This window comes from Schistocerca cancellata, chromosome 9 (genome assembly GCF_023864275.1).
Source record: "Schistocerca cancellata isolate TAMUIC-IGC-003103 chromosome 9, iqSchCanc2.1, whole genome shotgun sequence".
Taxonomy (NCBI): domain Eukaryota; kingdom Metazoa; phylum Arthropoda; class Insecta; order Orthoptera; family Acrididae; genus Schistocerca; species Schistocerca cancellata.
In genome coordinates, this window is record NC_064634.1 from 62,475,579 (window position 1) to 62,502,712 (window position 27,134).

At 42.2% G+C, this 27,134-nt stretch overlaps 1 protein-coding gene across 1 annotated transcript in view; it reads left to right on the top strand.

Moving 5' to 3' along the window:
• LOC126100899 (galactose mutarotase-like) overlaps positions 1–20,841 on the top strand; it is a 39,362-nt gene extending 18,521 nt beyond the window's left edge. Inside the window, exons 4-7 of the mRNA XM_049911565.1 lie at positions 18,775–18,862; positions 19,012–19,156; positions 20,021–20,219; positions 20,451–20,841. Of these exons, the coding sequence (XP_049767522.1) occupies positions 18,775–18,862; positions 19,012–19,156; positions 20,021–20,219; positions 20,451–20,528 (510 nt within the window). The 3' untranslated portion in view covers positions 20,529–20,841. The remainder of the gene's footprint in view (positions 1–18,774; positions 18,863–19,011; positions 19,157–20,020; positions 20,220–20,450) is intronic.
• Positions 20,842–27,134: the final 6,293 nt, after the last annotated feature.

A 27,134-nucleotide genomic window follows, 5' to 3' on the forward strand; every position in this document is an offset into this window, starting at 1 on the left:
ACACATCGGTACCATATTTCTCTAACACATAAATTACACAGCTATCTGATCATTTAACAGAGAAACAAACATTTTTTTTTCTACGTCAGTGACACATGTTTACGCAATTACACCGTTGGATAACTTCACACTTAAGAAATTGTATTTTGTCTGTACTGTGTGAACTCTTCATATTTTTTCGGAACCATTGTGATACTACGAGAGCTTTGAATGATGTATTTGGTATGAGATCATGATTTTTAAAGTACGTTTGAGGTAGATGACACTACTGAAATGAGCAGAGAATTTTCTTTAGGTTTTGAAGCAATTGCAGAAAGCTACGACGTTTTTGAGATTTGACTGAGGTGTTATGATGTTATTATTACGACGACGATGTGTATTATGCTGCTGATGTATGTTTATGATCAATAAGCTAATGCTATATGAGTTATTTGATTATGCTACGTATGTTATGATGAAATATTGAAGAAGTGTTGACGAATAAGGTAAGGAATAATGAATAGAAGTTAGGGACTCTTTACTTGTGAAAAAGGATGTTGGAAACCGAGAATCGTACTTTAAGAGTTATGAAATGTGTGTGTAAATGCGTGAATGTATCACAATGCCGGCGAAAATTTTTTTGGACAATGTTGCATTCATAGGATTTTGTTTCTACACATTTGCAACGCAAATTCTCGACCCGTGAAATTTTGTATATGAGACTGTCTCTGTAGCGGAAAAATGTCGTAAATATTTCCATAAGAAAGTTAAGTGACCACCTGCACGTGCGTCGTCGGCACACAGCTGTGTCAAACACCTGGAGAACAAGCCATTAGGGTGTGCCTTTCATCGCTAATGCGACACCCTCGTTACTTGAAAACATATGATTACTCGCACTTTGTGCTAATTACTGAAATGCTTATGAATTGATGGGGAATATTCGTACATCTGCACACCTGATTATGACAAGTGTCTTTCTACGAGAGTTGAGAGCCATTAACTTATGAAATGAAATGTCACATGACTACTGAATGATATTTTTATGCTTTGGTTTGCGTAATTGCTTATTTCATTTGATATCTGGTTTCCAGCTGTGTTGCAGCATTGCTTTTATAAAATAAAATGCATTTGCTAAGGTGAACACTTTCTGTCAACAGATCTATGAAATAATTATTTTATGATCCACATTCTATAAAAAAGGAGCACTTGGAAAGGAAAGAACAATAAGGAGGAACTAGTAACAGTAACACATAATTTTCTTTTCAAGTACATGGTAATATTTTTTTTTACAATAAGTTGTTATGGTGTACCACTTTAATTACATAGACATTAAGATGTGAATAGACATTTCCCTTGTCTGCATTATCGTCTTTAGTGTAATATTTTTTCTGCTTGCGCTATGTCATGTTTAGGTATAAGTTGCTGCTGTTTGCCAGGCATAGTGTTACTGAATTGGACTTTGTGTTACTCTTTTAAGCTAGTTTTTCTTGTTTCCTGCACAGTGCCTTATATTAGTTGTAATATTGCACTTGCTTTGCTAATTTATGCTGCTAGCTTTGCCAATTTGCATTTTTTGTCATTTCTGTTTGTGTTGATTTGTTGTGATGCTGCATTGCCTCGTCCCTTGGTATATATATCTGAGCTCAGTAGATTTAAGTTAGCTTAAGAGGGGGTAGACTATATAAGAAACTGACTATGGAGAATAGGTAAAGAATGCATTGCGAAGAAAGATTTGGGCCCCAATGAGTATTGTACAATCAGAAATAATTATTTTGAAAGAAATATGAATAGAATACAGGAAGGAGGTATAGATAGGACTTTTTGGGAATGATGATGAACGAAGGGAGATCTCCAAGAAGCAAAGAAAGTTTTGTTTGCAAAATACTGCAATGAAACAAACCCTGTCCTTTCCTTTTGTGTATCCCACTATGTGTTTGGGTACCCGTGTGTATTTGTGTTTTTCCTGTCTTTATGTGTTTAGCTGATGAGAGCTATATTGTAGAATTTTTCTAATACTATGTTATTTACTTTGTAAAGATGTTGAGACATTATTTATTCTGTTTTGTTTTAATGTTCATGTGTAAAGTTGATGTTTCAAAAGTTATTCTGATATTTTATGTATGTACTTATGTCATAATTCCTGTAACACTGATGTATATGTTTATTTGTATTCTTTTGTAAAGCCCCTATTACTACAAACGTTATCTGTATTGTTATGTCTTTAATGTTGTATTTTGTATCTTTGTAATTGTATTCTTATGTTATATAATTGTAATTGACGCCAGTTAATCAAATTAAGTAACTTGAAAGCATTCATTTCACTGCACACATTTCTGTTGGTCATAGTATATGGACAATATGTGAGAAGTAGGGACTGATAGTGTTTGCACGTGTGTTACTAATTCAGCAAGGGACTGGATAACAGCATTGCTGGTTCTAAGGACAATTCCAAAAACTTTGTGAGTGCACAAGTGGTGGTTATGGACTTGCTCTATTATCCGCAAGACTCTTCAATGGTGATTGTGCACCTGCACAGTCACAACAGATGGCTGCTGGCCATCTCTACAAGGACTACAGTGGGTCTGCACCTCTGGTGGCCCACCAATACCACAATCTCTACAAGGACTACAGTGGGCCTGTCCACAATTTCTACAAGGACTACAGTGGGTCGGTATCTCTGGTGGCCCACCAATACTCTCTACCAGGACTGCAGTGGGTCTGCTCTGTGATGACCTACCTACCAATATTCGTCAGAACTTCGACTGACTCTGCTGTGGGTTTGCTCTGTTGTGGCCCATTACCTGTCAGCATGTCAAGAGTCAGCACTGTCTTTCCGTTGGAAGGACAACACTACTTCTTCAAGACTGCATGGAAATCCACTACTTCTGTGTGCAATTTCTTTTACTAATGAGACTTTGTGAAAAAAAACTGTAATTACTATTATGATGAATGATCAGGACTGTCTTTATGGACTGTGAGAAAATTTTAGCTTTTGACCAACATTGTATCAATAAGTGTGTGCATTGGATATCTTTGTTAGTGTAATTATGAAAAATTTTATCAAATCATTATTGGCCACTGGCCAAAAACATTTGTAAAATTTTTTGTGGGGAGCATGTTGGCTATGTAAGTAGGCTGTTTATGTTTTCTTTATGTAAGTTTGATGTTTATGTTTTCTTATTGGCAACGTTACGTAGCGCTCTCTGTATGAAAATCACTGGCTGTGCTGTGTGCAGTATGTGGCTAGTTTGCATTGTTGCCTGCCATTGTTGTCATGAACTGCTATAGCTGGATGTGAACAGCAGATTGCGTTGGGCAGTTGGAGGTGAGCCGCCAGCAGTGGTGGATGTGGGGAGAGAGATGGCGGAGTTTTCATAATCTGTAAGACTGAATGTCAATTATGAATATTAAGGTAAATACATTGTTTGTTCTCTATTAATATCTTTCATTTGCTAACTATCCCTATCAGTAGTTAGTACCTTCAGTGGTTTGAATCTTTTATTTAGCTGGCAGTAGTGGCGCTCGCTGTTTTGCAGTAGCTTGAGTAGCGAAGATTTTTGTGAGGTAAGTGATTTGTAAAAGGTATAGGTTAAAGTTAGTCAGGGCCATTCTTTTGCAGGGATTTTTGATAGTCAGATTGCGTTGCGCTAAAATTATTGTGTGTCAGGTTAAGCACAGGCTTGTATAATTGTTCTAAGTGGACGTTTCACATGTAAAATTGTTCAAAGGGGACGTTTCACCATCAGTCTTACCGGGGGTGGGCCGCAACCCTGCACGGTCTTAGTCGCAAGTGTCATTTTGTCACGGAGCAGTCGCGGGAGTCGTATGCCCATGTTATGGTACGCGACGTCATTGTTCGTTCGGCCCCTGATAGGGAGGTCCGGCAACGGGCCCTGCAGTTAGAAGACCCTTCCCTCGAAGAAGTCCTGTCCATTGCTCAATCGTATGAAGTCTCTCACGCAGCAGGTCAACAGCTGGAAGCGTGGTGCGACGTCGCGGAGGTTCAGGGCGGCGCGGCCGCGTCCACTGTGTCCGGGGTGGACGACGTGCGAGCGGTACAATCCGGCCGTTACGGCCGCTCCCGCGCGGCGCGTAAACAGAATTCCGGCCGCCGGCCCCTGTTGCCGTCCTGTGCGTCGTGCTATATACATCACGATCGGTCGAAGTGCCCCCAGCGTTGGGCCGTTTGTCGCAAATGTAATAAAAACGGTCACATTGCTAAAGTTTGCCGCTCAGCCTCAAAAGAATCGAAGGAAGCAAGTACAGAGGACGTGGACGTTGACATTCAGGAAGTTTCGTCGGGCCAGGCTCCCGACGCATCGGCACGCAAACTCTTTATCGAGGTGTCAGTTCGGTCGCGCCGGTTACAACTGCAAGTCGATACGGGCGCGGCAGTTTCGTTGTTGAATGCACAAACGTATTCCAACCTTGGATCGCCCCCGTTGGCGCCAGTTTACCGGCGTCTACGCGGTTATGGTAAACAGTTCATTCCCCTACTGGGTCAATTCACTACCGACGTGACTTACAAATCAGTCACTCGGCCTATTACTTTTATTGTTGTCAGTGATGCGAGCTCCGCTAACCTTTTTGGCCTGGATGCCTTTCAAGCTTTCGGTTTTTCTATCGCTGACACCATACAGTTGGTCTCCGAAGACGTTCCCTATCACTCATTGGAATCTTTGATCTCAGACTTTCCCGGTATTTTTGAGGAGGGCCTGGGGCGTGTTTCAGATTTTGAAGCTCACTTAACGTTGAAGGCGTCGGCTCGCCCGCGTTTTCTACGCGCGAGGCAGATCCCCTTGGCTCTCCGCTCTCAGGTAAAGGAGGAGCTAGACCGGCTGACAGCCCTAGGGGTCGTTCTTCCCATTTCTTCCAGTGAGTGGGCTTCGCCCCTCGTTATTGTCAAGAAGCCCTCGGGAAAATTACGTCTTTGTGGCGATTTTAAGGCCACCATTAATTCCCAATTGGTGGTGGACACCTATCCTTTGCCTCGTGCTGATGAATTGTTCTCCGCCGTGGCGGGAGGCCACTATTTTTCGAAAATCGATCTGTCAGAGGCTTATCATCAGATACCACTTGATGAGGACTCCAAACGGCTGGCAGTCGTCAACACCCCGTTTGGCCTTTACCAATACCAGCGGTTGGCTTTTGGAATATCCAGTGCCCCGGCGATATTCTAGCGTTATCTTGAGCATGTCACGTCGACAATCCCTCATTGTCTTAATTACGTGGATGACATAATTGTCACGGGCCGCAGCACGACGAACCACTTGCACAACCTTCGCACCCTCTTTCTCAAATTCAGGTCTGTGGGCTTGCGTTGCAACCTGCATAAGTCAACCTTCTTCCAACCGTCCATTGAGTATGTGGGCTACACCATCTCTCGGCATGGCATCCAGCCACTAGGAAGTTTGGTCCAAGGTATCGTCAACCTTCCTTGGCCCACATCGCTGAAGGAGTTACAAGCTTTTTTAGGCAAGATAGCCTATTACCAGCCGTATTCGAAGGTTCCGGCTCGAGGGTTGGCAGATTCCCTCGACTCCGGCCATCCCATGGATGTGGAGGTCATCGCTCCTGCCAGACGCTCCACCTTCCGACGCAGTGGATCACAGTGGCTTCACCCCCCGAAGGAGGAGGAGTGCAGTAGCCACCAGAAAGATCGCGGGAGGCGCACATTGGCACGGCGCGTCATGGACGGTAGTTGCCGCAAGTAGAGTCCCGTCCACCAGAGGGCACGCGAGAATTCGGACGCGACCTCTGCCGGCGTAACAACAAGAATAACAACAACAACTCCGGCAGGACAGGCGGAGCGCAGTCAGTCAACATCGGGCATGCCTAGGACACAGTCCCGGTCTACGCTAAGTGAAGTGCGACGTAACGTGAACAGTGTTATTACACATCCCATGTAGCATGAATCCTTTTCATTGTGTATAGGTTTCTCCAGCTATTTTATGATAAAATCCCTCTATTGTTTTCTTTCTTTTAGGATGTCTGTTTAAGGTATTACATTGTTTTTACTCTTAAAAATTACTTTACACATAGGTAGCTCACAATCAATATTCATAGCACGTGGCAGTATTGGCTGTTTGTCAGTCATCAAACACCATAAACCCAGTGCATATTTTAGTGAGTATCATTGGGAATGCCAGTGCAATGTAATTTGGTTTTGGCTTTAATTTGCAGAAAATGTATATAAAAACTATTAAAAATGCTTCTTCCCACTGTACCACAATGAAGGTTTCTTATTATTTCGATCACATATTGAGCCATGCCCTGTGCATGCTATAATTAGTCTAATGTGCTTTTGTGGTCGTTGTGAAAGCAAAGCATTTGCTTTCCATTGTGAGCAGTAGTATATTTCTAGATTCCACACTTAATAATGGGTACCAAAACTTTGTAAGCACTCTTCATGAGGTAGCTGACATCTATCTTAAAGTGCTTCTGCCAATTATAGCTTTTCAGATTTTCTGTAATGATCTCCCTGGATCAGACAAACTGTTGAACAACTCCTGTTAGTCCCACACAGTTGAACAATATGCTAGGATGGGTCAAAGGAGAGTTTTGTAAACAGTTTCCTATGTAGATATACTGCACTTTCCCAGTATGCTAAAAGTAAAATGAAGTCTGCCACCCGCTTTATCTAAAGCTAAGCTTGTGTGATCACTCTATTTCGTATCCTCACAAATCTTTATACTTGGCTAATTGCGAAGGTTTATTGATTCCAATTGGAAAATTGGAACTCGATGAAAGTTTCTGCAGTTTGTGAAACATACAGTTTTATATTTCCAAATATTTCTATGAAAAGCCTGACATTACTATTAATATTGTGTGCCAGATCATTACAATATAATTTACAACATAAACAGAAAGGATCCCAACACATTTTTCTGGGCTGGGTCACACCAGAAGTTGCTTCTACGAGGGTTGTGAAATAAGTAATGCCCCCCCCCCCCCTCAGAACATGTATATTTTTAAGTGTGAGAATTTGATGGAAAAATTAATCAACCCTTGTAGATCTACTATTTTTATATAGTTTCACTTTCTATGTTCTTACACCAGTGTTGTGTAAGAGCATATATTTCCTATTGGTAAAAGTTCTAGTCTTGTGCTTGTAGCCATGTTTTCACATTGTGAATTATTCTTTCGTCATCTCAAAGTGTGTCCCGCATAAATAATCCTTGTGTGTCCCTAGCAGATGGAAATCTGAGGAGCCAGGCCTGCACTGTAAGGTGGTTCAGGCAATGATGTTCAACCCAGTTTGAAGATGTGTTCTCGAGTTCTGAGATGTGTGTGTGGGCATGCATTACCATGTTGGAACAAGATTTCTTTTGGATTCTTGTCAGACAGGACACTTCAAAAATGGTTCTTGAGTTTGAGTCTTCACATTTGTTCTGAATTAATAGTTGGGCCTTTCAGCGACACTTCCACTTGAACGGCACCATTGCTCTCTGAAAAGACTGTCAACGTGACTTTGCCAGTAGTGGTAGTTGCTTTGAATTTCTTCATTTTTGTTGATTGAGGGTATTGCCACTCCAGTGACTGCATTTTTGTTTCCAACTGAACATGATGCACCCAGTTCTTGTCACCAGTAAGGATCAGCGACGGAAAGGCCTCTCAGTTTGTCTCAAAGTTCTCCAGTGATTCAGATGAAATGGGTTTTATTCTTGTAGTCTATTATGAACACTCGTGGAACTCATCTTCAGCACACCTTTGAATATCCAAGAGTCTGTCTGTAAAATAGGGGAAAGGCAACCACTTACGTATAGCAGACTGATACATGGAGCACAGACACACGTAACAGGAAACAGCATTCACGCTATCTTTCGAATCCTTGCTTTTTTTCTAGCAAAAATATACACATTAACACACACGAACAAATGTTGCACTCCCGTGGCTACAGCAAGACTGATAATCAATTATTGAAAGCAGGTGCATTAGCAGATGGAGTTAGGGAGGAGGTAGGGAAGGATGCAAAGATGGGGTACTGGGATAGAAGCGTGTCTTTTGGCAGATGCCTGCCTGTCCACACAAGACAAAAGGGGATGGGGAGGGAAGAGTGTTGGAAGAAGCCAGTGCATGAGATGGAGGGGAGGCAGTGTTGTGGACAGAAGACAGAAGGGAATAGGTAAGGTGAGGCAGTGGGAACAGATTGGCAGATGTTTAGGCATGTTGTGCAGCACGTTCAGCAACTGAATGATGAAGTTTGGTCACCGTCAAATTGTGACAAACAGCATTCATGTGAGTAGACAGTTGGTTACTTGTTATACCACCGAGTGGGGCTTCTCCGTGGTTAACACACTGGACTCACCCCCACCCCGTGCCCCCCGCTGGGGGCTCACCCTCCTTTGGCGGGTTCATGCTTGGCTACCACGGGGCCCAAGCCTTTGCAGCATATTTTCCCTTCCATGCTGCATGTTTATACTCTTGCTGTTCTTTTCCTTATTCCTTGGGGAACATGTCTGGGCTGTTTTTGGAAATGTATTCTGCGTTTTCGGTAGTCAATATCAAAATACTCTCCACTGTTTTTTATTCCTTTTCTCTTTCTTCATTCACCTCCTCCTATCATTCTTCCGTTTTGGCTTTTGAGGTTTCTCTTTTTCTTCTTCCTCCCTGCATGCTCCTGAAGGCCTTCCCATGTGTCTGACATGTAACAGGTGGCTTGGTAATGCATAATTCCCAGCCCCGGGATGACAGGTAGGGTTCGTACATAGCCCCTGGTACAGGCAAAGCCCACACTAGGTTGCCTCAATTCATGTCTAACTGAGGGAGAAATCCAAATGTACCTCTGTGATCAGAGTGTCATAGCAGTCCATTGGGTGGTGAAAAAGTAGATGCCTCCTTAGTGCCCACATGCACTCTTTCTCACTTTTGATAGAGTGGTTCATCTGGCAAAGGTCAAAGCAGGTTATGAAGTTATCACAGTCAGACTGTGTATTCCAAACCCGATGTGCTGCTACCATTTTCATCCTTAACAACCACACTAAAGAGTCCTGTTGACAGCCAGCCAAATATGTAACCTGTGGTAGGGATGCTCACGAGGGCGATTGTCTGGTTCCTTCTCTCCAGTGCATCAACTGCAATGGCAACCATGCTGCCACCGCCGCCTCCTGTGATTGTCCTGTGTATCTGAATGACCGGCCTGTCCGGGAAATGAGTGAAGGAAAAAGTGCCTTACCTGGTCGCTCGCAAGGTGTTGGCTAGTCGGAAACCCTGCATTCTACCATCTGGAACCTACAGTGCTGTTCTTGCTACATCTCGCTCCACAAATGACATGACCACATAGACATGTGACCTCAAAATTAGCAGCGCAGTTGTAAAATCGCCCACCGTCATGGTAACATCCACGTCTCCTCGTCCAGCTGTGCAACACGCCACCAAACTTTTACCTCATGGAGCAAAGTCACCAGCTACACAACCGCCAGGCCAGAAAGGACAGAAGAAATACTTCCGTGAAGACTTCCTACGTCTCTACAGCCAACCTCTGACAACCAGAAAGGCTCCAAGAAGTCAAACAAAGGCACCAGGGCCCAACTCGGAGATCCTCTTCGACAGTGTCTCCATGTGACACCCTCGCCCACCTGACGTCCATGTTGCTGGTGAGCACCATGAACCGTTTTTCTGCTGTGGACTCCGCAGGCCGACAGAAGGAAAATGTCAATGCTTCTGTAGACCTCATGGAGCAAGATCCTCTTGCCTCTGTGTGCTGTAGTGGGGAGTCTTCAAAGGTTGCCACTTGGCAGCTGCCGAGACGACACCCCTTCATTTTTTCTCGTCATGTCTCTGCTCCACCTCCAATGGAACGTTCATGGTCTTTGATCCAACAAAGAGGATTTACAGCTGCACTTAGAATCGCAGCGTCCACTTGTTCTCTGCCTTCAGGAAATAAAATTGCATCCTCACAACCACTTTGAGCTTCCGTGTTTCTTCCCAGTCTGTTTTGATCTTAACCCCCCGAGTACGAGTACGGCATTCCATCTCATAGGGCGTCATGCTGCTCATACAGAATGACGTTTGTAGTCAACCCATCTCCCTGACTACCCGCCTTCAGGCTGTTGCAGTTTGCCTTTTTTTTCCCACGCCTGACTTTATCTCTTTGTACCGTTTACATCCCTCTGTCATACGATGTCACCAGGGCAGACTTCCTCCAGCTTATTAGGCAGCTACCTCACCCCTTTCCGCTGCTCATTGACTTTAATGCACACCATCCCCTTCGGGGTTCTGCCAGAATCTGTCCAAGAGGTGCCCTCTTGGCTTACCTTCTCAATCAACTTAACCTCGTCTGCCGTAAGACGGGAGCACCCACGTTCCTTTCGGGCTCCACGCATACCTTTTCCCATTTGGACCTATCCTTCTGCACTGCCCAGCTTGCCCATCGCCTCAAGTGGTCCGTTCTCTCTGACACATACTTGAGCGACCATTTCCCGTGTGCTATCCGTTTGCTGTCTCCTTGCCCTCCTATATGCACATCCAAATGGCATCTTATTAAGGCCAACTGGAGGCTTTACTGCTCCCTGGTGACCCTCAACAAACAACATTTTCCCAATTGTGATGACCAAGTAGAATATCTTACACACATTATCCTTACCACTGCACAACTTTCCATTCCTCGCACTTCCTCTTTACCACAGTACGTCCCAGTCCCTCGGTGGACTGAGGCATGCCACGACGCAATTCACACGTGGAGACGTGCTCTCTGCATATTTAACCGTAATTCTATGATGGCAAACTGCAATCATTATAAGCAGTTGTATGCACAGTGTTGTTGCATTCTTCGGTATAACAAAAAGCTAGTTGGATTTCATTCACCAGTTCTTTTAACAGTTGCACTCTCTCTTCCGTCATGTAGGCCAACCTCCGACAGCTCTCTGGGACCAAGATCCATTCCCCAATTTCCATCCTGACAGTAGCAGACGATGTCATCATGGACCCTATTGCTATCTCCAACACCTGAAATTCCTGGGGCTCTTGCTCGATAGGAAACTTCTTGGTCCTCCCAACCTCTTTCCTGGCAGCCCACTGTATGTGGACCCTCAGTGTCCTAAATGTCCGCACCGCTACTTCGTGGGGAGCAGATCGAACGACCCTCCTCAGTTTGTACTGGTCCCTTGTCCATTCGCAATTAGACTACGAGTATTTTGTTTATGCATCTGCATATCCATCCCTCTTACGCTGTTTCAATGCTAACCACCATCATGGCATCCGTTTGCCCACTGGCACCTTTCACACCAGCCCTGTTGTGTGTGTGTATGCAGAAGCTGCCGAACTACCACTGTCCTACCGCTGTGACTTTCTCCTCAGCAAATATCCATGCTGTTTGTCTGCCATGCGTGGCCACCCATCCTATGCCTCCTTCGAAGACTCGTTTGATGGCCAGTATGGGTGTTACCTCCTGAAGTTCGCTTTCAGCTCTTGCTCTGGCAGCTTAACTTCATGTTACCTGCAACTTTCCTGGTGGGAGTAAACTCTTCACCACCTGGGCTTCGTGTGGCGGCCCGTGTTCACCTTGGCCTTCGTTCGCTTCCTAAGGTCACTACTCCAGCCTCGCTCTATCACCGTCAGTTTCATGACCTTTGCGTGGAACTTCGCGATTGAATTTTTGTGTACACTGATGGCTCTTGGACTGACCGTGGTGTCAGGTGTGCCTTTGTCATTGGAGCCGACATTTTTTGGTATCAGCTTCCAAAACTGCTCAGTATTTACAGCAGAGCTCTTTGCCCTGTATCAGGCCACACAGTACATCCGACGACACAGGCTTTTCAATTGTGTAATCTGCTCAGGCTCTCTGTGCCCTTCAAAGCCCCTGTGTATTGTACACCGTCCATACCTTAGTGCAAGAGGCTGTAACGGAACCTATTAAAGGCTTTACTTTACCGAAGTATGCGATACCCTCCAAATTCAACCAGTTTAACGGGTATTTATGATTATAGAAAAGTTATTGTAAATGTTAACAATGATTGCATAACATGTTTCCATAAACAGTCAACCTATTAAATTATACTGAATAACTGACCCACACAAAAGTTAATATCACTTGATCACTGATACAGCAAATGTCATCATGTAAAAACACTAAGTTCATTTTAAATAATTAATATGAAGTACGAAAAATAGTGGCCAACTTCGGTATTTTGGATCTCCTTAAATAAAAATCACCCAGTGAAACCTATTTGTTCACTAGGACCGTTTTCACTCAGTATTTACGTAAACACTCCTATTTTAGACGAAAACCAATGTAATTCTTGAATTATTCATGTTATTTACTTATTTATGCAAATTAGAGAAGTCAACTGACAAACTTCTAAAAAACAGCCCTTTTGTAACAAAGAATTATTCTGTCAAGTCAACACACCTGTCTGTTATTTTAATAACCTGTTAAATTATGTCACTTGATATAAATTAATAACTTTTCTGCACAAATTACGATAACAGATGTACATGTGACTTATAAACTATATCTCTTTTTAGTAGTTCTTTGACAAGGTTATAAATACAAGCAGCAAGAAGGGTCGGGAGCGCAGTCGGAATGTCACTTTGGTAAAGTGTGTATGTGTGTTATTGTTCGAGATGGCTAAACAATGCTAAGAACATGTAAAAGAAGTACTACTTTGTGTTGTGTCATGGTCTTTGGTGGACAGTGGAATTAAGATGGCCACCAGAGTAATAAATATTTGAAGTTTAAATATTTGTTGGTTTTGCTCATTATTTATCATCAAAAGCACATCAAAAACACAGGACCTCATCTTTTTAACCCTAGAAAACCAGATTTAGAGCCAGCACCAGCAGCGATCCAGCAAGCAGCAGCGATTACCACAATGCATTTTAATGGCGCCAACCTAACATCAAGTGCTACCAAGCTCCGTAAATGGGAGTGAAATAGTGCGATTATAGCAATATCTACGACTAGGCGACCATTACAAGGTCCAGGAAAGATATTGCTTGCTCACTCTTGGTGGAGCCACTGTGATGTTCGTTTGGGCTCTGCAGGTCATGTCGGTCTGACAGGAAATGAAACCGCTGACACTGTTGCCAAGGCCTGCTAGTTCTTACATCCCTCCGATGATCTGTGTTGCCGTCAGGAGGTGGTGTCACTTTGGCACCACCACTGGTCCTCTTCATGGGAACAAGCTCTGGGTTATTAAGACTCTCCCAGCAGGTTAGATGACCTCCTCTCGGCTCTTTCGCAGTGAGATCATTTAAACTAGGTTGCGCATTGAGCACTGTCTTTTTAGCCATTGCCATTTGTTAAGTGGTACTCCCCCACCACTTTGTGCACATTGCACTCAACTTTTGACAGTCCGCTATTTCCTGATGAAATGTCCTTTTTTTAAGAACTTACATTCCTGTTTGTGTTTGCAGTTTAGTTATCGGCCGTGTTAGCGAATGACACAGGCTGTCGAGCACATTTTACTTGTTATCTGTCGTAGCAATATGATGAAGGCCATTTAATTTTTAGTGCTGGACCTCTGTTTTTCTATGGCATATTTTATAGATCTTTCTCTACGTCCCTGTTTTTACCTGTCTTCTCTTCCATTGGTTGGGATTGACATGTAGTCGTTTTCAACGCCTGTTTGTCTTCATCTACAGTTTTGACTTGGGCGTGTATGACTCTAGTTGTTTTTGCACCCTAAAACAAAACAAACACTGGACTCACATTTGGAAGGAAGATAGTTCAAACCCACATCTGGCTATTCTGATTTCTGTTTTCCATGATTTACCTAAATCACATAAGGCGAATGCCAAGATGCTTCCTTCGAAAGGGCACGGCAACTTTCCTTCTCCATCCTTTCCTAATCCAAGCTTGTGCTCCGTCTCTAATGACCTTGTAGTCGACAATCTGTGAACCTGACCATCCAGTTGCCGAATGTGCTGCACGCCACAACACAAATAACTTCAACAGCTAATTCACTATGCTGGACATTTGGATACTCCCTTCCAGCAAATGTTTCACTGAACAGGGCAAATGGGAATTCTCTCTCCAGCATTTCCTGTGTTGTCACAATCCCCCTAGCCTAGACCTCTGTTAAACTGTTCCACTGCCTCACTTTACTTACCTTTTCCCTTCTCTCCATACCAGTCTCACCTCACCCTGTCCAGATGTTGTTACTCCCTTCTCCCACCATCACCCCCCTCCCCCCCCAGTTCGTGTGTGTGTGTGTGTCCCTCTCTCTCCCTCCCCCCCCCCCCGTTCATTTCCACCTTTCTCTCCCCTTTCTTTCCCTTCTTCCTATCCCCCTCTCCCTATATGTTTTTGTGCTCTACCCTCTGTACTCCTTTCATCTTCTTGTGCGGCCATGGGCTCCAGCTGTCCAAAGACATGCCTCTTTTCCACTACCCTCTCTTTGCATCCTTCCTTACTCCATCCCCATCTTCATCATGGGCATGCACATTTGGATGTCTGTGTGGTTGTGTGTGTGAATGTGTGTACTTTTGCTAGAAAAAGAACAAGAACTCAAAAGCCAGTGTGAATGCTGTTTCCTGTCATGTGTCTCTGTGCTCCATGTGTTGGTACACTATAGGTGATTAATTGCCTTTTCCTTATTTTATGTATTTCTCCGTCCAGGAATTTCCAAGTCTCGCTCGATCATTGCACATGCTTTTCTGATGCACACCGATAGCTGTAGAGCCTATTGTCATCGTGTGATGCAGCAGTCTGCATGAATAATGACAATTCACCATGTCGGTAATGGGCTGTGACAGGTCATTGTGACATTTCTTAGCACTTTAACTTTCTTTACCTTAACCCATCATCTTTACTTTAGTGCCACACAAAAACATTTACGGATGTTCATCATAATTCCTTTTCCTGCAACCAAGAATTCAATTGCAGCATATTGCTTGTAACGAGTGTCTCATGTAGATACTATTTTGATGACTACAGCTCTGCCACCTGTCGGAATTGTTCAAAATTGTGTACATGTGCAGAAAGAACGTGTACAGCTGTCAGTGACTCACCATCCAAAATAACATGCTATGTTGTCCCTACCAGTTACTCCCAATTTCAGTTGTTAGCCTATGTGATTACAGAAAGTAGTTCTGTGATTAGGGCTAGAGAACAGCACGATGCCAACTACCTGCCATGCTGTCCTTTGCCGCATGGCACCATTCAGATGCAGAATGGAGACATATGGGGCCAGTCATTATTGGCTTTCTTGATGATGGAGCCACTACCTCTGACACAAGTAGTTTTTCTGATGGTCTCGAGGGGCTAAGTGCATCCCGTTTAAGTCCTCCCACCAGTGGGGCGAAAAAGGATAAAGAAAACTGGCAGTACTGGGAATTTGTACCTAGCATTGGCTGTCAGACGCACTGACCACTCTGCATCAGAGACAACATTTGTAAGTGTTGATGTGATACGATTGAGTCAAATGCTTTTTGGAAGTTAAGAAGTTGTACATCATTGATCTGATTGTGTTGATCCATGATTTTCAGGATGTCAAGCGAGAAAAGTAGACACTGGTTTTCGCATGATCATTGTGTTCCCTGTCCTGCCCAGTCAATGTGGAGGAGTCCATTCCAGTCAAGAAACCTCATTATGTTAGATCTCAGAATATGATGTAAGGTTCTTCAATGAAAGGATGTAAGTAATACAGAATAGTAGTTTTGTTTAAAAATTCAGCTACCTGTCTTGAAGAAAAGTGACCTGTGCTTTTTTCCAACCACCAGGCACATGAGCTTTCGTGCATTATGGTCAAGATAGTGTCTAACTTGGTTGCAAATTTCAGATTGAATCTGATGCTCCTTAAGGCCAGAGACCATGTTCAGTTTTAACAAATTCAGCTGTTTCTCAATGTCGCTAACACTAATAGCTAAGTCATTCCCTTTTGTAGCAGTGCAAGATGTAAACTGTGGTGTCCTCATGGATCTTCCTTCATAAAGGGACATTTAAAAATGGAATTTCATATATATGCTTTTGCTTTGTTACCCTAAATTTCATTTCTTGTCATCCTCGAGTGTCTGAACATGCAACTTCATTGCCACTGACTGCTTTAACATATGACAGAAATATGGTCTTTAGATATGATTCTGATTCAGTACTCATTGAAAGCTGCACCCATTGCCATTTTGGCAGCAAAATACGTTTCATTCGGCATATATCTACCTATAGCCCTATGCTTCATTTCACCTTCTGTGCTGTAGTCTGTTTCTTTACTGAGAGTGTATTCCTCCTGTCATGAACTGTTGTATTAGAAACCTACCTATCAACTGCTTGTTCCATTATTCTTTTAAACCAGAGACACAATTCCTCTAAATGCTAATGCCCACAGCAAAACATTTAAAGTGCTCTTACATCTTCAAGTATGAAACTACTGCCTCTTTCATTTGCACTAAAAACAGTGCTACCGCTGGGAGTGAGTATGGAACATACAAATGCTTCCTTTGTACTTTGGTAATCACGGTCCCTACCACTGTCACACGATCAGTTATAAAAGCTTCAGTGTGGACAACCTCAAAAAGAGCTGGTATAGTTTTTGCTATTAGCTCTAATATATTTCCTTTAACAGTGGGTTTACCAAGTAGTTTCCATATAAACCATTTTATATTGTTTTGCAAGATATTTCGTCATGCCCATCTGTTACAATACTGTAATTGTTCCGAGTGAGTGTTGGTTGATTAGGTGTCCTCCAGAATGATTGGGGTACACATATACGAGGGCAGTTCAATAAGTAATGCAACACATTTTTTTTCTGAAACAGGGGTTGTTTTATTCAGCATTGAAATACACCAGGTTATTCCCCAATCTTTTAGCTACACAACACTATTTTTCAACGTAATCTCCATTCAATGCTACGGCCTTACGCCACCTTGAAATGAGGGCCTGTATGCCTGCACGGTACCATTCCACTGGTCGATGTCGGAGCCAACGTCGTACTGCATCAATAACTTCTTCATCATCCGCGTAGTGCCTCCCACGGATTGCGTCCTTCATTGGGCCAAACATATGGAAATCCGACGGTGCGAGATCGGGGCTGTAGGGTGCATGAGGAAGAACAGTCCACTGAAGTTTTGTGAGCTCCTCTCGGGTGCGAAGACTTGTGTGAGGTCTTGCGTTGTCATGAAGAAGGAGAAGTTCATTCTGATTTTTGTGCCTACGAACACGCTGAAGTGAAGACACAGAGATGTCAAGTTGAGCTCTGAGTTGTTTGATGGTGATCCGTCGATCATCTCGAACGAGTGTGTTCGCACGCTCCGCCATTGCAGGAGTCACAGCTGCGCACGGCCGGCCCGCACGCGGGAGATCAGACAGTCTTGCTTGATCTTGCGGCGATGATGACACACGCTTTGCCCAACGACTCACCGTGCTTTTGTCCACTGCCAGATCACCGTAGACATTCTGCAAGCGCCTATGAATATCTGAGATGCCCTGGTTTTCCGCCAAAAGAAACTCGATCACTGCCCGTTGTTTGCAACGCACATCCGTTACAGACGCCATTTTAACAGCTCCGTACAGCGCTGCCACCTGTCGGAAGTCAATGAAACTATACGAGACGAAGCGGGAATGTTTGAAAATATTCCACAAGAAATTTCCAGTTTTTTCAACCAAAATTGGCCGAGAAAAAAAATGTGTTGCATTACTTATTGAACAGCCCTCGTGCTTGAGAGTTTTCAGTTACACCTGGGAGTGAGTCTGGTAGTGGATAGGGAGATCCAGTTGCAATTTTATGCCCTCCTTTGGTACCAAGTCTTGTTCACACAGTCTCACATGCAGCTGTGATTCAATCTCAGTGGATCTGGTTTACTGCAATGAGTACAGACTGTCGACTATCATTAGCCTTCATCCTTTCAATATAAAGATTTGGTCTGCTGTAAAAAAATCTCCCTGCTGTGACTTTCAGGTTTTAGCCAGCTCTCCATACCTAGTACAGTGAGTTCCACTGTTTTTAGGAGTGCTTGAAACTTTGGCAATAAATGTGAACGCTTCTCTAGTTAATGGTGTAATGCCAGGTGTTCAGCATTATTGTTTCAATGTTGTGCACAATATCTTGAGAACTGACCCTATAAATTCCTTATGTACTTGCTGCCAACCAACCAGACTTATGATCTGTTGTTGGTCCTATGTCACTATTCCAACTCCTGACACCCACTATGCCCTCCCTTTGATGTCCACGTTTGGTGAACATATGTGCAACTTGTTCATCTCAATACCTTGTTAGGAAGGTGAGCATAAGGAGAAGTCGACGTTTATTCTGGCAGTGCTTATCCATAGTCAAGGTTTTAACATTTTGCCTCCATGGTTGATGGAAAATAAATACCACATAGAGAATGGCAGTGGACAACATGTAATAGTCATACATTGTTCAGTTTGTTAAAATAGACTGTAGTTGATGCTATTGTGCGTATGTCTCTGAAGTTCAAAAGTGTACCGGAAGTCGTAACTTTCAGTAGGAGGGCCTTATGACTTTTAATTTTCAGTTAGTCCTAAGTAGGTAAGTATCTAAATAACAAATGCAAATGTCTCGAGTTAGCCCTCAGTCAGTCCTTGGATTGTTTTTTGCCACTTGCTATGGCAGCTGTAATGTGGTTCGGAGTCCACAACAAGCCTTAGGTTCCTCTATAACTTACAGGGTAAGTCAGGTCAAAGTAGGGACGTACTACTTCCAATACGACCAGTCCTAATAAAACACCCTAGACATCAAACCAGTTTTGACACTGAAGACAGTTTTATCTTTTACTTGCAAAGTGCTGTCATTTATTTTTACTACTTTTGTTGGCTGAGATTTGAAAAATTGGGAAATGTTTAATATTATAATGCAGTATAATGTTAACATGATTTTAAAAGAAAATTTTTTATTTCAGTCTGCCGGTGTAAGTGGGATAAATCAGCACATTGTTTCCATTAATGCAAACAAGTACACTCCAGTTGATTCTGACCTGATTCCAACAGGTATGTTTTCTTAACAATTCTTATCTCTCCTAATTTGGCTTTTTGTTTAATGAAAATGAAATTCCTCTTTGTGAATCAGCCTGGCAAATATGCTATGCGCTTCCCAAAGAGGTTTTAAAATTCTTATATTTTTCATATTGTTCATGCAGGTGAGATTGTGAACGTTGGTGGCACTCTTCTGGACTTGAGAATACCACGTCGTCTGGGAGATGTTCTTCCTCAAGTTTCTGGCGGGTATGACAACAATCTGTGTGTCAACCAGGCCAGTGTTTGCGGGATGACATTTGTTGCAAGGTAATGGTACACAATGCACAAGGAAACTGCAACACACTGTTAATATTACAATGGCTTCTTTCACTTTCCAATGCATTGTTCTTCTAGCAGTATTCAGAAGGGCATGCAGTTTTAATTTAGCCAGACTTTTTTAATATCATATAACATTTTATAATTTTTCCCCTATTTCGAAAAATTATCACCTGCAAAATGGTATGCAATTCATATGACCATACATATCTGCTTGTGTCAACTATCATGGACTAAGTGGCTAAAATGAAGTATATAAACAAAAAAAATGATCTATAGTTTATATTGGCTGCCTGAATAATTGACCAATATGGGTGAACTTCACTTTTAGCATCACTAAATATAGGCAAAATACAGTAGATATATGTATGTACATCAGAGTAAAGCAGGCATACAAAAACAAAATATCTAGTAGAATGGAACAGGTCCATTATGCAGTTAAACAGATTTGTCTTAGGACTGATGGTGTGAAAATATTGTGAGTAAACAACTAAATGTGGATTTTTATCTGCTGAGTCAGTTTCTCTGTACATAAAAAGTTTCACAGTGATAAAAATTAAAGTCACTCTACAGCTTTATGAAATTGTAAGATGCATACCATTTAAAGGCTATTCCTAGAACTGAAATGCTGCTGGAAAATGTGATTTATGATATTAGAGGCCAGTCCACAAGCAAATGTATGACCATTGCCCCACATGCCTGATAAGACAAGTAAGTCAGTGATCAGAATACTATGAACAAAAATAGAATTTTCAGACCATTAGTGTTGTCCCTTTCTTCATAGCTGTGGCTGAAAGCAGTCACTCTCTGAACTCTTTAATTAACTCATTCCATTTCCAAAATTTTCTTGTGCAGGGTTGTGCATCCAGATTCTGGCCGTGTTTTGGAAGTCCATTCTGATCAGCCTGGAGTGCAGTTTTACACAGCAGGTGGGCTTCCAGAAGAAGGAACAACTGATCCAAATACAGTAGTAATTGGAAAAGATGGTGCACAGTACAACAAGTATGGTGCACTCTGTCTTGAGACACAGAATTATCCAGATGCTGTGAACCATGTGAGTAACGATAAGTAATTTTATTACCATACTGCAGAGAATGTTTCAAAACTGTATTGTAGAATATCTTAAGGTTCCAAATGCCGCTTTAAAATTGTCAGTTCCAGTTGTGATTTCTTCCTGCTTACTCTGTAAGTTAATTTGTTATTTCTCTATAGTCTATAAAATGTGTACAGAAAAAACTAATTCTTGTGTGGAAAGTATTGAGTGTTTATTTTGATTTTATTACAGAAAAACTTCCCAAATAGCATACTGAATCCTGGACGCAGATACTCACACACAATGGTGTACCAGTTCAGCACTGCATGAGACTGTAAAGAAACTTAAACAAAAGAAAGTATAGCAGGAAGAGTAGTTGAAAGGCAAAAAATGAGCTGTAATGTGTTAAAAAGTATAGGACATAGGTGAATTGGGTTTGGAATCACTTTTTAAAAATGTAAGACATTGCAAAAGACAAATTTTACATGTTTATACTGTGTTTATATTCACTTTGTGCCCTGTTTATATGAACTGATTCTTATAAGACTGTCCTGACATTTCGACCTCTGTATTTTCTCAGGTTTGTGGTAATCTGTTTTATGAGTACATGCGCAATCATTATAAAATATTGTGAAATATTAAATGCAAAAATGAGTCCTTATTTGTCACATTCCTAATTATTTATTATGCCAAGATGACAAGTTCTCATCCTTGCAGTAAAAGACTTGATTTTTAGCAAAATAGCAACATTTTGTTTAATATGCTCTACTTTTAAGTCAACATCCTTCTGTACACCGTTTCTCTCGGGAAGAGCAATGCTGCTGCTGCTGCTTCGTCAAAATTGGCTAAGATGTGGGGGATAACTGTAAATGGAGCAGAGGAAACACATGATTTTTGAACCGCTAGTACGAGGGGGGTATTGACCTTGAATGAATGTTGGCAGACTGCCCATACAATGCAGTTTCAGTCACTATGGAGTGTTCGGAGCATAGAGCATCGTGTGTTTGTTGTCGAGCAGTACTTTAGAAACAATGATTCCGTAGTCACAGTGCAACGTCTTTTCCATCAAAATTTTAGAGTTGAACGTCGAGGTGCAGTGCCTGATCGAAATACTGTACTCCAATGGGTTGCAGCGTTTAGAAGTACTGGATCTGTGATGAAGAAGAAACCACCTGGTCTTCCCCATTCAGTTTGTACTCCGCAAAAAGGTAGACCGAGTGAGAACGGCAGTTCTTGCTAGTCTGAAATGATTTGCTAGACAACAGGCTGTAGCGCTGGGAACGTTATGCCGTTAGCTTCACCGCATCTTACGTGATGATCTTAAGTTTCACCCGTACAAGATAATGATCGTCCAGCAGCTTAGTGAAGGGGATTTTGTGCAGCGCAGAGACTTTTGTCGCATAATGGATGAAATTTTTACGGAAGATGCAGATGCTACAGTCTACATGAGTGATGAAGCACATTTTCATGTAGATGGTTATGTCCGTGTTCAAAATTGTCAGAATTGGTAGCCTGAGAACCCACATGAATTACACCAAAGACCTCTCCACAATTTAAAAGTAACAGTGTGGTGCTGCATTTCAAAGATGGCGATTGTTGGACCCTATTTTTTTGAAGAGGAAGAAACTGCAGTTACTGTGACATCAGCATGCTATGTTAAAATGTTAAACAACTTTCTTCATCCAGAACTTGAAAGGCATCACGTGAACAAGAGAGAAATATGGTTTCAGCAGGACGGTGCCACAGCTCACACGGCGAGAATATCCACGGAAGTGGCTCGACAAATGTTCCCAGGACATGTTATTTCGAGATATGGTGATGTTTACTGGCCTCCTCACTCACCCAATTTGTCAATATGCAACTTCTTTTTGTGGGGATATTTAAAATCAAAAGTCTACGTCAGGTGGCTTGCGGAGTATGCTTGTAGATGTAGATGCAAATGTAGGATTGTTGGAAAATAGCTGAAATACAAGCATTCTCCAGGAAACAGTTGTTAATAGCAAAAATATTGATAGGAGGGAACTCTGTCGAACAGACTAATGATTTTAAATATCTTGGTTATAACTAATGTGTAAACCATTCCGGTTTCATCGATTTGAAAGTTAAATTGTTTTATGTTTCATCGATTTTAAAGTTAAATTGTTTTGTGTAAGTCAGTGTTCTAGCAGTAGTGGACACCGGAAGATCCTGATGAAGATCCCGCCAGAGGGGGGATTACTATAGAGGAAATACGACGCGGACTAACAGCCCAGAAGATTTTAACTTTAAATTTTTTTGTAGTTTAAGCGCCACAATTATAAGAAACTTATAAATCGTTATGGAACAGTGTGTTGGAACACAACAGCAAAACAAAAACAAATAATCCAGGTAGCAGAAATAAGGTTTAGGATACACAGTTGCTGACTGCAAACCGGCCGTTGTGACCGAGCGGTTCTAAGCGCTTCAGTCCGGAACCACGCGGCTGCTAAGGTCACAGGTTCGAATCCTGCCTCGGGCATGGATGTGTGTTATGTCCTTCGGTTAAGTTAGGTTTAAGTAGTTCTAAGTCTCGGGGACTGATGACCTCAGATGTTAAGTCCCATAGTGCTTAGAGCCATTTTAACCTTTTTTTTCTGACTGCATTAGTAGTGAAAATGTAAGACTCAGATTGTGTGTAAAGAGCGTACTGGAGCAAACTGAAACATGCTAAATAAAATGGGTAAACCTTGTTGAAACTATGGCTCATAATAGATATAAAAATAACGAATAATTACAAAGCCAAAGGGATAACTTAATAGGAGGAGACTACATGAAACATGGGAACACCAGTTTTGAGATTGTTGAAGACAGAAGTCAAGAGTGACCCTTCATGTAACTGATGATGATGATAGTTCCTGGAATATCCACTTATTCACCAGATTTGGATCCTCTGACTCCCCGTTGTTACCACTACGAAAGAAATTTGAAGTTGGGTGATATGAGTCTGATAAAGACTCCAGTTACATCGACTCAGAATTAAATTGTCCTGTAATTAAAGCGCGACAAAAGAAAGTTAGATGGGTCAGTTCCTGACCTTCCAGATACCAACCTCACGGATGGAACCTACGCGCTTGAGGTACGTTGGAGACAGTGTACTGAATTAAAAGGAGACTCCATGAAAAGGAAAGTATGCGTACGTTTTGGCCTAAAAGGCAATCTTTCAGCGTTTCACGTCATCCTCGTATAGTTAATAATGTGTCAGTTGTCTCGTTTCTATTCCACATCTAAATTTCAAACCACTCTATTACAAAACTGTCATCATCAACATAAAGGGTCAGTTTTGACTTCGGCCTTCAACTATCTCAAAACTTGTCTTTCCATTTACACTACCTGAACAAAAGTATCAGGACATCTATTAGTGAAGATTAATACATGATGTGTCGACCTTTAATGTTTAATGACGGCTTGATCTCTGTTGGGGACTTTTTCAATGAAATTTCTGTACGTCTGTGAAGGAATGGCAGCACATCCTCTCTCAAGAGCCGAAACCAGGGGAGGTAACGATATTGGACGTTGGTGTCTGGAGCGAAGTTGACGTTCTAGCTCATCTCAAAAGTGTTTCATTGCGTTCACGTCGGCGCTCTGGACAGGCCAGATCATTTCAGGAACGTTATTGTCCACAGACCGTTGCATCACAGATACTGCCGTATGTCATCGTCTCCGAACTGTTCCTCTACAGTATGCAACAAACAATGTTGTAAAATGTGTGCATATCCTTCCGTATTTAGCGTTTTCTTAAGCGCAGTAAGGCTACCACAACCTAATCACTTAAAAATCTCCCTATACCATAACACAGCCTCCTCTGTACTTTACTTTTGGCACTACCAGTCCGGGGCCGCGCTGCTGCTACGGTCGCAGGTTCGAATCCTGCCTCGGGTATGGATGTGTGTGATGTCCTCAGGTTAGTTAGGTTTGATTAGTTCTAAGTTCTAGGCGACTGATGACCACAGCAGTTGAGTCCCATAGTGCTCAGAGCCATTAGTCCATAGTCCATAGCACTACGCATGACGGCAGGTAACGTTCTCAAAGCATCCGCCAAACCCGACCACACCCTCCCATCGGACTGCCACAGAGTGTAGCGTAATCCATCACACCAGATCACTCTTTTCCAGTCATCCACTGTCCAGTGGCGTCTCTCCTTGCACCACCTCCAGCGCCGTTTAGCTCTGAGTACAAAGATGTAGCTTATGAGGAATAGCTCGACCACAGTTCCCCATTCTTTTTAACTCGCTACGCAGTCACTGCGCTAGCTGGACCGCTGGAAGGACTTCGAACTCGCGAGTGGTTTTTTTCCTCTAATTTCATGCGATTTGTCACCTCCATATTACGCAATGTTTGACGGTCCTTTTCCGTCAGCACGTGAAGTCTGCCTGGTCTTGCTTTTCTTGCGGCTGTTCCTTCGCGTTTCCACTTCACACTCACACCACTAACAGTTAACTTGGACAGCTGTAGAAGGGCTGAAATGTCCCTGATGCATTCGTTACTCAGCTGACATCCAATGACTAGTCCACGTCCGATGTCACTGAGTTTTCCTGACCGACCCATTCCGTTAGATTAGATTAGATTAGATTAATACTTGTTCCATAGGTCATGAATACGACACTTCGTAATGATGTGGAACGTGTCAGGTTAATAAAAGATGTCTGTACAAGATATTTCATTACACAAAATATTGCATGACACTAATGTTTAAGTTGTTGTTGTTGTTTTTTTCTCTTAATTTATATCTAAAAATTCAGCCAATGAGCAGAAGGAGTTGTCATCTAGAAATTCTTTTAATTTATTTTTAAATGTTAGTCGGCTATCTGTCAGGCTTTTGATGCTGTTTGGTAGTTGACCAAAGACTTCTGTGGCAGCATAATTTACCCCTTTCTGTGCCAAAGTCAGATTTAACCCTGCATAGTGAAGATCATTCTTTCTCCTGGTGTTATAGCTATGCACACTGATATTACTTTTTAACTGGGTTGGATTATTAACAACAAATTTCATAAGTGAATATATATACAGTGAGGTTACTGTGAGAATCCCTAGATCCTTAAATAGATGTCTGCAGGATGACTGTGGATGGGCTCCAGCAATTATTCTGATTACACGTTTTTGAGCAATGAATACTTTTCTACTCAACGATGAATTACCTCAGAATATGATGCCATACGAAAGCAGTGAATGAAAGTAGGCATAGTAAGCTAATTTACTGAGATTCTTATCATCAAAATTTGCAATAACCCTAATAGCATACGTAGCTGAACTCAGATGTTTCAGCAGACCATCAATGTGTTGCTTCCAGTTTAACCTCTCATCAATGGACACACCTAAAAATTTTGAAAATTCTGCCTTAGCTACAGACTTCTGTTCAAAGTCTATATTTATTACTGGAGTTGTGCCATTTACTGTACAGAACTGTATATACTGTGTTTTATCAAAATTTAAAGAGAGTCCGTTTGTTGAGAACCACTTAATAATTTTGTGAAAAACATCATTTAAAATTACATCATTTAGTTCTTGGTGTTTGGACGTTATTACTATACTTGTATCATCAGCAAAAAGAACTAACTTTGCATCTTCATCAGTGTGGAATGGTAAGTCATTAATGTATATCAAGAACAGTAAAGGACCTAAGACCGAACCCTATGGGACCCCGTACTTGATAGCCCCCCAGTTTGAGGAATCAGCTGTTGTTTTGACAATACATGAACCACTTATTTCAACCTTCTGCATTCTTCCACTTAAGTATGAATTAAACCATTTGTGCACTGCCCCTCAAACCATAATGATTTAGCTTATCTAAAAGAATTCCATGATTTACACAATCAAAGGCCTTTGGGAGATCACAAAAAATACCAATGGGTAATCTCCGGTTATTCAGAGCATTTAATATTTGATCAGTGAAAGCGTATATAGCATTTTCTGCTGAAAAGCCTTTCTGAAAACAAAACTGACATTTTGTTAGTACTTTATTTTTACAAATATGGGAGGCTACTCTTCAATACATTACTTTTTCAAAATTTTTTGATAGAGCTGTCAGAAGAGAGATTGGGCGGTAGTTGTAGACATCCGACGTATCCCCCTTTTTATGCAATGGTTTTACAATGGCGTATTTCAGCCTGCTGGGGAAAACACCCTGCTCCAAAGAGCTATTACATACGTGGCTGAGAATCCTACTTATCTGTGGGGAACAAGCTTTAAGTACCTTGCTGGAAATGCCATCAATTCCGTAAGAGCTTTTACTTTTCACTGAGTTTATTATTTTACTGATTTCAGAGGGAGAGGTTGGTGGAATTACAGTTGTTTCAAACTGTACAGGTATGGCCTCTTCTATTAGTAGCCTTGCCTCTTCTAGTGAAGATCTAGATCCTGTTTTCTCCACAACATTTAAAAAATGATTATTAAAAATATTTGTTAGTACACCTGTCATTCAGTTTTATGGCACTAAAGTCTTCCTGTGGTCTTGGTTGCCCTGTTTCCCTTTCAATAATATTCCAACGCTTCTCTATTGAAAACACTTATTATTTACAAGAGGTGGAGCCCCTCCACGCCCACACCGGCATGATGACCAACTCAAAAGGGCTATTGCCATCTCTGCATAAGGGTTACTTTTCACTAAAGTGAGGTGTCGCATGATGTGGGTACTGCGATGTATGCGAACGTCTGATTAAGGTTAACCATTAATACGCGCTCATCTGGAGATTGGCTATCCCAGGTAGCTGAGTGGTCAGGGTGACAGAATGTCACTCCTATGGTCCCGGGTTCGATTCCCGGCTGGATCGGAAATTTTCTCCGCTCACGGACTGGGTGTTTTGTCGTCCTAATCATCATCATTTCATCCCCATCGACGCGCAAGATCAGAAGGGGCGTCAAATCGAAAGACTTGCACCCGGCGAACGGTCTACGCGACGGGAGGCCCTAGTCACACGACAT